The 11088-nt window shown below is 43.1% G+C and overlaps 1 protein-coding gene across 1 annotated transcript; it reads right to left on the bottom strand.

The window, feature by feature from the left end:
* Positions 1 to 8875: 8875 nt before the first annotated feature.
* On the bottom strand, positions 8876 to 11084 carry hmgb2a (high mobility group box 2a). The gene is made up of 5 exons (XM_056585612.1): positions 10967 to 11084; positions 10076 to 10235; positions 9846 to 9994; positions 9590 to 9764; positions 8876 to 9510 (listed from the first exon to the last, which is right to left on the bottom strand). Exons 2-5 carry the CDS (start codon positions 10220 to 10222, stop codon positions 9340 to 9342), a joined length of 642 nt encoding a protein of 213 aa, XP_056441587.1. The 5' UTR covers positions 10223 to 10235; positions 10967 to 11084; the 3' UTR covers positions 8876 to 9339.
* Positions 11085 to 11088: the final 4 nt, after the last annotated feature.

Below are 11088 nucleotides of genomic sequence, written 5' to 3' on the forward strand. Positions count from 1 at the left end.
TCAGAGACACAGAGAGCTCTTATAGCTTTGGTCACCAGCAGAGAGCTCTTAAAGCTCTGGTCAGAGCCACAGAGAGCTCTTATAGCTCTGGTCACCAGCAAAGAGCTTATAGCTCTGATCAGAGCCACAGAGAGCTCTTATAGCTCTGGTCAGAGCCACAGAGAGCTCTTATAGCTCGGGTCAGAGCCACAGAGAGCTCTTATAGCTCAAGTCACAAGAGGAACGCCTGACACCTGTTCTAGTCACTTGTTCATGTCTACATCAAACCCAGATCGAGCACAGTTTTCATTGACGGGAATATGAATAAAGCATTGGTTTTCTGTTACTATGTCATCTCGCCGATAGCCAAGACAATGTTTTGGAATATATTGGTCATTATATGGTATGTTGTTTATATTTATATATACATATATATATACATAAACTTATTCTTACCACTATATATATATACATGGTGGTAAGAATACGTTTATGCACCCATGCTAAAGTTGACTAAAAAGAGGATTAAAAAAAACATATTTTGGAAATCGATCTTAATGCCTTAATTAAACAAATGAGGAAAAATCCAATGGTTTTATTTCAGTAAGCTGGTTTGATTTCCATTGAGAAATCTTTAGGCTAACTAACAGCTATTAGGCTAACTGAAAAGAACCATGCCAATCTATGGTGAAGGGTATGTGATGATGTGGGGCTATATTAATTCCAAAGGCCTAGGTACCTTTATCAGGATGCATAGTATCCTGGATCCATGAAATAAATGGCCATTAAAAATAAAAATCTGCCTGCCTCTATGGGAACTTAACATAGGGGTTCCTATACGTAGGCAGCCTGTATTTTAATGAAGAACATTTATTTATTTATGATACATTATTCATTCACAAAGAAAATCGGTGGCCTAAAAGGTTGGATTTTTCTTTGTTGGATTTTTTGATATATATATATATAAATATGTTATCATATGAAAGTGAGTCTTTCTCCGGTCGTTCAGGGTGGGTTACTGTGCCTCTGATGATGTGAACCCTATGCATTATTCAGTAAAGCCTGCCCGTTGTTTTGAGCCACTTAGACAGAACCTAGGGAAGAATGTAATTAATGTTTTAAATCACGATAAGCAATGCTATAAATTAGCTTAAAATAGCTTAACCAGGAAGCCTTACCCTAAATCGGACGCAGGCATTAAACACATCGCTGCTCAGATGGAGCTTCATCCTCCACACACACCGGGGTATTGGTCCTGGACCAATACGCTGCAATGTCATCAGATCAGAACATCAGATCAGAACATTAGATAAGAGCATCAGATCAGAACATCAGAACCTCAAATCAGAACATCAGACCAGAACATCACATCAGAACATCACATCAGAACATCAGAACCTCAAATCAGAACATCAGATCAGAACATCACATCAGAATATCACATCAGAACAGATCAGAACATCAGCTCAAAACATCAGCTCCGAACATCAGATCATAGCGTCAGATCAGAGCATCAGAACCTCAGATCAGAGCATCAGATCAGGACATCAGATCAGAACATCAGACAAGAACATCAGAACATCAGATCAGAACATCAGATCAGATCAGAACATCATAACATTAGATCAGAGCATCAGATCTATATTTTGTCCGCCCAAAATAAATTTCACATCCTACATGTCAGAAATGCAACAAAGTATAATCTAGTAGTTATTTTATATATAGCATAACTATCTATATATATATATATAACTTTACACGCTGTTTTATCTTCATTTTAGAGGTCGAATAGGTTTTGTGGATCGATAATACATTGTATTTGTTGGGAGGGGGACCATAAATAGCTCTTTTGATTGTGATGCTGGTGGAATGCTACTCCAGTGTGAAGAGTAATGTTATCCAGGGTCCTTAATAAAGACCCTTCAAGATTATAATTGGCATCTCCTCGTAACATGTTGGTATCCAGGTCTTGATACAACAAATGGAAGCTCATAAAGTAACATATTGGTGAAATATTAATGTTTTTTGATATATCAGGGTCATATAGGACTATCAGGATGTCTGATGTTAGTACTGAGTATAGTTGGGGAATGATGCACAGTACTGAGAATGGGAGCGTTGTGATTTTACCTCTATAACAAGCCTGACGGATGGGGATAATGAAGTCAATGATAGCGAACATCCGATGTTGACGATTTTAAAGAGTTGATGCCAATGCATTATCAAACATGACTGAGGTTTGGCCCTTCCTCTGGAAAACCCATGGCCAGTCCACTGGATGAGACTTAGATACAACAACCCACCTTGCAGTTTGAAGGAGATGAGCTGCTTCTCACATCCATCACACTTCCCCAATAAGGACAGTACCCATAACTCCAGACACAGCATGTGAAGCTGACGAAGCAAGTAGTTCTATATCTTCATATGATGTTGTATGTATGTTATGTTGTGTCACCATAAGACTTCACAGGGTCAATTATAAGCCATTTCAAAGAGATGGGGAGATTATAAGCCATTTCAAAGATCCAGCACTCCTCAAACGCCCACTGAAATACACTTACATAGTTGAAAAAGAAGCTAACGCAGCGGGGTGACTAAAGATATGTGTGCTGCCTTTTGAACAGAGTGTATGGACCAACAGGCTGGAGGGGAGGACTTGAGGGTTCCATCACTGCCACCTAAATGGCAGAAAGCAGAGTGAAAATCCATCTGCCTGAATCGTACTTAAGGGATTTCAAGACCATGCATACTTTCCCTGTGGCCTTTCCCCTATTTTCAAAGTGTTATTTTTTTTTGCTAGTTATGTCTCAGATGATATGCTGTTTGGAATTTCTACATGAGGGCAGGGATGAGCTACTTAAACTTGGGACTGCTTGGATGCAACAAAGATTTCAACACATGATCAGCTGAAAGGCATCCTTCTGAAAGATGCACACAAAAAGTTGATCCTGAAAAAATGACATTAATTGCTAGCCACTTAGCTCAAATAGCATTTTTTTAGCACACAAAATGTCCTGTGAATGTATGATAAAACCAACGTGATCTCTAAACTAAAATACAGAATAGGTTGTTTTTTCAATAAGACCCCAAATGAGCCATATGACCCTTTCCTGGTCCAGTGAAGGGTCAAAGAAACATTGAATGGCCGAAGAAACAACACAACTTCACATGTGTCAAGTTTTTCTGCCAAATTAATGTTTTTTTCATAATCATCGGTCAGTGAATGTATATATGATGTTTATTTTCATAGTTAATGCAATGTTTTTCTATCGTTGCCATGTTTCTACCGTTGCCGTCCATATGGACGCTGCTACCCCTGAAACCACGCAATCTGCATGTTGTTTGAATCAAAGTCTTGGCCTTGTATATTAACTGTACAGTTGGATTAAGTGTTATTTTATGCAACTGATGATAAAAGTAGATTTGCGAGTAACTCAGGAATGACATGTTAAATTCTTGAAAATGTTGAAACGTTGAGGTTACAAATACATTTAGTTTAATAGGATAATCACGAACCATTAACACCCTACTGCTGTTTGATTTTTTATTTTTTTAATAAACCCATAGAATTCGAGTGACGCAAGGCTTTCAAATTTATTCTTCTTCTTTGGGACTGTCTAGGGCCTAGGCCAATGTGATTCTTTGTGGCAACCCGTTCTCGTTTAGGTCTGCTTTGCTTCCACCGAAAATTCCTTAATTTTAATACGCATCCGTATTTACCGTAGGGTGCCTCGTTTCCACGTAGGCCTACGTACATTCTCGTATGCGATCCAACCGCCTCCGACCGAAAGTCCATTCATTCCAATGTGATTCTCCGTAATGTCAGTTTTTCCTCCGAGACTCCTCCCCTCCGTAAAATTTCTGTCCGGTATGTCCGTAATACACGTTCAAAAGATTTAACTTTCGCCGTCGTTTTACGGAGATACCGTATGAAAGATTTTATGTTTTTCACAAAACATGTAAGTACCTGGCAGGCCAAACTCCTCGCCGATCTCTTTCCAAGCCTGGTTGGTTTTGTTTTTATCTCTGTATATGTCGATCCTCATGTTCCAAAGTACCGGTCTCCTAAAAACGGCCATTATCATACGTTCCCCCATCTTTTTGGCTGACCGTAAATAAATTAATGTCCGTACGTAAAACACTAGCGCCCCCTTCCGTAAATTTACGGAAGCACGGATACGAAAAACTTACGTATATGGAAACGAGGCGAACGCCTCGTTTCCGCATACGTATGTTTTTCGATGGGCGAGCGTATGAATGGCCGTTTTTAGGAGACCGGTACTTTGGAACATGAGGATCGACATATAGGCCTACACAGATAAAAACAAAACCAACCAGGCTTGGAAAGAGATCGGCGAGGAGTTTGGCCTGCCAGGTACCTACATGTTTTGTGAACATAAAAACTTTCATACGGTATCTCCGTAAGACGATGGCGAAAGTTAAATTTTTTGAACGTAGGCTATATTACGCCTCGTTTCCACATACGTACATTCTCGTATGCGATCCAACCGTCTCCGACCGAAAGTCGATTCATTCCTATCTGATTCTCCGTAATGTCAGTTTTTCCTCCGAGACTCCTCCCCTCCGTAAATTTTCTGTCCGGTATGTCCGTAATATACGTTCAAAAAATGTAACTTTCGCCGTCGTTTTACGGAGATACCGTATGAAAGTTTTTATGTTTTTCACAAAACTTGTAGGCTAAGTACCTTGCAGGCCAAACTCCTCAGCGATCTCTTTCCAAGCCTGTTGGTTTTGTTTTTATCTCTGTATATGTCGATCCTCATGTTCCAAAGTACCGGTCTCCTATCCGCTTATCCGGGGTCGGGTCGCGGGGGGAGCAGCTCATGCAGAGGGCCCCAGACTTCCCTTTCCCGGGCCACATTGACCAACTCTGACGGGGGGATCCCGAGGCGTTCCCAGGCCAGTGTTGAGATATAATCTATCTCTCCAACTAGTCCTGGGTCTTCCCCGAGGTCTCCTCCCCACTGGACGTGCCTGAAACACCTCCCAAGGAAGGCGCCCAGTGGGCATCCTTACCAGATACCCGCACCACCTCAGCTGACTCCTTTCTAAGTAAAGGAGCAGCGGCTCTAATCCGAGTTCCTCACGGATGGCTGAGCTTCTCACCCTATCCCTAAGGGAGACGCCAGCCACACTTCTGAGAAAACTCATCTCGGCCGCTTGTACCCGCGATCTCGTCCTTTCGGTCATCACCCAGCCCTCATGACCATAGGTGAGGATAGGAACGAAGATCGACCGGTAGATCGAGAGCTTTGCCTTGCGGCTCAGCTCTCTTTTCGTCACAACGGTGCGGTAAAGCGAACGCAATACCGCCCCCGCTGCTCCGATTCTCCGGCCAATCTCACGCTCCATAGTACCCTCATTCGCGAACAAGACCCCGAGGTACTTGAACTCCTTCATTTGGGCACTCATTTCCTACCCGGAGTAAGCAATCCGCTGATTTCTCCTAACATCTTTTGTCCGTAAATAAATTCATGCCCGTACGTAAAACACTAGCGACTCCTTCCGTAAATTTACGGAAGCACGGACACGAAAAACATACGTATGTGGAAACGAGGCGTAACACCCTACGGTAAATACGGATACGGACCAATCACAGCCAATCTGATTTTGTGAAGCTCTGATGGACCCGCTGCTCAAGCCAGTTGATGTCTGTAATGCCATCTCAGAGAATGTCTCTGGAGCCCTTCAGTGTCAATGAGCCTCCACAACCCCACGGCACTTAGACTCCATGACAAACTAAGCAGATTCTCCACATTAAAATATAGAATAGAATAGAATATCTTTATTGTCATTGTAATGTAAAGTACAACGAAATTAAGTGCAGTCCTTGTTCAGTGCAAAAACATCACATTGAGTTAGTAGGCCTACATATAAATAAATACCCACACATATAAATAAAAACCCACACAAACATTCACAATTATAAATGTGCCTACACAAATGTGATACACAACACAACTATGCTCTGGTAGCAACATTTAGTGAGGTTATGGCTGTTGGATAAAAACTGTTTTGTAGTCTGTTTGTTCTCGTTTTCATTGACCTGTATCTCCTGCCTGATGGCAGTAGTTCGAACAGTTTGTGACCGGGGTGTGATGTGTCCTGCAGGACGGATTTGGCCTTTTTAAGGCAGCGGGAGCTGTGCAGTTCGTCCAGAGAGGGAAGAGGGCAGCCGGTGATTTTCTGCGCTGCCTTTATGAACCCCTGGAGCCTTTTCCTCTGTGCCACAGTGCAGCTTGAGAACCAGACACACAGACAGTAGGTCAATATGCTCTCTATTGAGCAGCGGTAGAAGGACACCAGCAGTTTCTGGGGGATGTTGTTCCTTCTGAGAACTCTCAGGAAGTATAGTCTCTGCTGGGCCTTCTTCACTAGCCCAGTGGTGTTGACGCCCCAGGTCAGGTCCTCCATGATGTTCACTCCCAAGAAGCGGATGTCAGAGACCCTCTCCACACAGACCCCACCTATCATCAGCGGCTGGATGACCGTCTTCTTCCTTCTATAATCCACAACGAGCTCCTTGGTCTTTGTTGCATTGAGGAGCAAGTTGTTAGCACTGCACCAACCCACCAAACGCTCCACCTCGTCTCTGTAGGCGGTCTCATCCCCGCTTGAGATGAGCCCCACTACTGTGGTGTCATCTGCGAATTTGACGAAGGTGTTGCTGTGGTGGGCGGGAGCGCAGTCGTGGGTATAGAGGGAATAGAGCAGGGGACTCAGCACACAGCCCTGTGGGGAGCCAGTGCTGAGGCTGAGGGCGGTGGAGGTGTGGGGGCCCACTCTTACCCTCTGAGTGCGGTCCGTTAAAAAGTCCTTAATCCAAAGGCAGGTTGAGTGTGGTATTCCAATGTCAGACAGTTTGAGCACCAGTCTGTGAGGGAGGATTGTATTAAAAGCAGAGCTAAAGTCCATGAAGAGCAGCCTAGCATAGCTCCCCTGCTGCTCCAGGTGGGACAATGCAGCATGGAGGGCTGTGGCCGCAGCATCCACAGTAGATCTATTTGCCCTGTAAGCGAACTGATGTGGATCAAAGGTGGGGGGGATGAATGAAATGATGTGACTACGAACCAGTTTTTCAAAGCACTTCATCACCACACGGGTGATTGCTACTGGCCGGTAGTCGTTTAGGGAGGTGATATTTGTTTTTTTGAGCAGGGGGACAATGTTGGAGGACTTCAAGCAGGATGGGACAGTGGACTGGGAGAGTGACTGGTTAAAGATCTTAGTAAAGACCCCCACCAAATGGTCCGCACAGTCCTTCAGCACACGTCTACAGACGCCGCCGGGTCCAGCTGCCTTCCGTGGGTTGACAGCCCGCAGTGTACGCCTCACCTCGTGCTCCTCTACCGTGAGGATGATGTCGCTGTTGGCTGCTGGATGTGGCGTTGCTGCATCTGGTGGCTTCGCCTCGAAACGGGCGAAGAAGTGGTTCAGCTCCTCCGCCAGCGAGACATTACCTTCAGCAGCCCCCATTATTCCTGTTCTGTTTCTGTGTTTAACCGGGAACCTGCACAGAAATATCTTGAAACACACTGAAACAGTGGATAAGACCAAAGCTGTAGATTACATGGAGCTGTGTGTGACACTCTAAATGCGCCCAGATAAGAATGCTGTAGACCTGGATGATACAGCAAGGGATTTTCTTGCAGTAAATTAGATTCGAGATCCATGTGGCGCTCAGACAAAGGCTGAAACAGACACGCATCCCTCAATTTGTGGGGCATGGAGTGATGCAGAAATGAAACTGAGATGAAAACAGTTTCTATCTGGCCTTTCCATGATGGCGGCCGAGACTGATCAGTGTTTATTATATATTATAGTTATTATTGAGGAATGCAGAGGAATGCAAATAAACAATAGTTAAATTCTTGAGTCTTATCTTCATATGCAGGGTATGACTTGAATGCCAAAATATATGTTTACCTTCACCACTAGTAGGCCTAATTGTTGCAGTTCAAGCAACAGAAGTCTGGCAGTAGCTATAATAGTGGTCTAATAGCTTATTGTATATGATGTATTCCATAAATGTTTGCACAGATTTAAAAAGGGCAGCAGGCTTTCAAGAATCAATTGTTTGTTTGAGTTATATGGGGCCTGTTACCCAGAGCTTTATGTCTAGCAACGTGACGTTGCCAGACATACACCCCCCCTATGGTCTAAATGTTTTTATATATAACCTCTGTGCCATTATTTATGACTCATGCATATGAGAAAATGACTGCGTTGGGTGACACGGTACTAAGCAATTGCGTATTGCCTATGAATTGTGCTGGACAATTCATCGACTTCTGGTGTTGCGAAATTGTAATTACACATTTTCTATAAACTGCTATCGCTTGGGTTGAACAAAAAACACTGCAAGTGGTGGACTTTAAATAGAAAAAACGGAAACATTTAACTTCATTGGTCAATGAACCGGCATATTTACGTTAATTCAAACATTAACTGCAGATTATGTGAAGTTAAGTGGTTTTTACAGACAGGCTTCTGCAGCGTTTGAAAATGCTGCAAAACGACCTGTACGTCTAAAGAAAAGCCACACTGATATTAAGTGGTACAATCAATGCATGATTTTACCAGGAATCTTTTTCGAAGAAATGGATTCTTTATCTGGTAAAGTAAACAAATACTGATGTCCAATCTCTACATTTTTAGTACACATTGGAAATTCACTGAATAAGTGTGCCTACAAGTACACATTTATTGGAAGTAATCGTTAGCATAAAGGATTTGACAGGTTGGAATGAGGGAACTATATTCCATCCATTAGATACCAGTTTAAAGGAAGTGAAGATAACTGCCTTGAGGCCAAGAGTTGACATTTGCATGACAAACCTTATTTGAGGGACCAATCATCAATATGACACACGGCTAATGTTTATACAAAATTTTATTACAAAAACCCTACATAATGCAAAGCTCCGCATTAAAAAAAAGATACACTTTAAAGTCAACTACAGAAGGAACCTGGTAGTAAAACCGCAGTGAAAGGATGAACACACACACCACCATTAGATAAATGTTTAGCAGTGCTTTTGTAGAACAACACCTTAAAAAAAAAGTATCTTCCAAAGTCAGTAACTGTGCCTCATCGAAGTACAAATGGCATAGCTGACCAACAACCATCTTTTAAATAGAGGGTGATTTGAAACTATTGGGGAACTCCAACAACAACAGAAAGTTTTCCCTGAATCAAGTTACTCAAGTGTTGGTAACCTAACAAAAACATGAAGTCAGGCCAAACAAAAACAGCTGAGAGCATTACAAAATAAACAATTTCAAAACATTGCCGGTTTCACATCCTTGTTTTGTAAATTACCCCAGACCCTCAATCATTTAGTCATCTTCGTCATCATCGTCATCATCGTCGTCCTCATCATCATCATCATCGTCGTCGTCGTCATCCTCCACTTGTGCAGCTTTCTTAGCAGTTGGCCGGCCAGGTCCAGATTTCTTCCCGGCATCACTTTTGGTGGGCCCGCTTGTAGCGCGGTATGCAGCCACATCCTGAGGAAACACACACGTTGGAAAAGCAGTTCCAGCTGATGTGTAATAAAAGTATAAAGGAGGAGGGAACCATATTCACCTTTTCATATTTCTCCTTGAATTTGGCTGCCTTTGCCTCAAAGGGGATCTTGTCCTTGGGGCTCTGCTTGGACCAAAGTTCCCCTAGCTTCTTGGCAATGTCACCAATGGATATTCCTGGATGATCACCCTTGATCGCTGGGCGGTGCTCAGCGCAGAAGACGAAGAAAGCAGAGCTGAGAATAAAATGTTTTAAAATTAGTGTGATGAAATAGGAACAACACCTGTAAATATTCAGGGCCTGTTTGATAACTTACGGTGGCCTCTTGGGGGCGTTCGGATCCTTCTTTTTCTTCCCCAACTTGGTTCCTTTAGGGGGGGTGTAGGTCTTCATTTCCCGGTCATAGCGTACTTTATCCGTTTTGGCCATATCCTCAAACCTCACCTTCTCCTTGGCCGACATGGTCTGAGAACACACAAAAACGTTAAAAAAAATATATAGATGTTTTTTGTTTAAGCGATGCAACAACAAAGCACTGCGACGTACCTTCCATCTCTCTGAACATCTTTTGGAGAACTCCGCGAAGCCCACGGAGGTTCCAGGATGGTTCTTTTTATGTTCTTCGCGACATTTCGAAACAAAGTACGCATATGAAGAGGTCTTCCCTCTTGGCTTGTTCGGGTCTTTTTTCATGGCTGGACGTGTTCTGAGAAAAAAAATGAAATAATTGTATTAAAGAAAGATATCAACACACTCCGTGTCGTCCGTCTATGGTAGTGAGCGCACCGCGCGCGGGCTCCCCGACGATACGGGGTCTAATCTGTAATCGGATTTCCGATTTTCTAAGGGGCGAAAAGACGGGACTCCATTTTGTCTCTTCCCGCCCCAAGTACAAAGCGCCAACACGTAATGATCATATCATATTAAATGGTCTTGATTTTGGATCGATACAACCGGTAGGATTAATAAAACCCCGCCATGCAGTGAACGGCGGGGTCTGCATTGGAGCAGCTGAAGCAGAAGGCTCAGGCTCAGAAGGCTCAGGCTAGCGTGCCAACAGGCTAACGCGCTAAGCTAGCAGATCAAATGGCGTTTGCATTAGGCGATGCGCACGAGTCGATCCGACCAACAAAACCACAATGTCGTCGAGACAAAAACACAAAATAAACGGCATTTCTCTGCAGATTTAAGACATGCTGATTTGGAAAAAACTTGGTGGTTTCTCCAATTACATGCAGTTGTTCAACTAACAAGAAAGTGGAAAACAAACGCAAGCATTTAAAGGTTACCAAATAGTCGAAATATGTTCTGGTTATTGGCATTTTACAAAGTCGTACTTATTCCCTTGTCTATGTGTATATATATGTACTACACGTACAATAAAATAATCAAAGGCCAGAAATTCTTCAAAATAAATAAGTACGGGAGGTAACTTACCAGTTAGTCGTCTCAAACTTTCAGCGAGTGAATGTCGGAGTTAACTTCCCACTGTTTTGTCAGCGGCTGAAGAGTCTACCGAACTTGTATGGAAAGGCTCGTGACACCACCCCTAGGCAAGT

This window comes from Gadus chalcogrammus, chromosome 3 (assembly GCF_026213295.1).
Source record: "Gadus chalcogrammus isolate NIFS_2021 chromosome 3, NIFS_Gcha_1.0, whole genome shotgun sequence".
In the NCBI taxonomy this organism is placed as follows: domain Eukaryota; kingdom Metazoa; phylum Chordata; class Actinopteri; order Gadiformes; family Gadidae; genus Gadus; species Gadus chalcogrammus.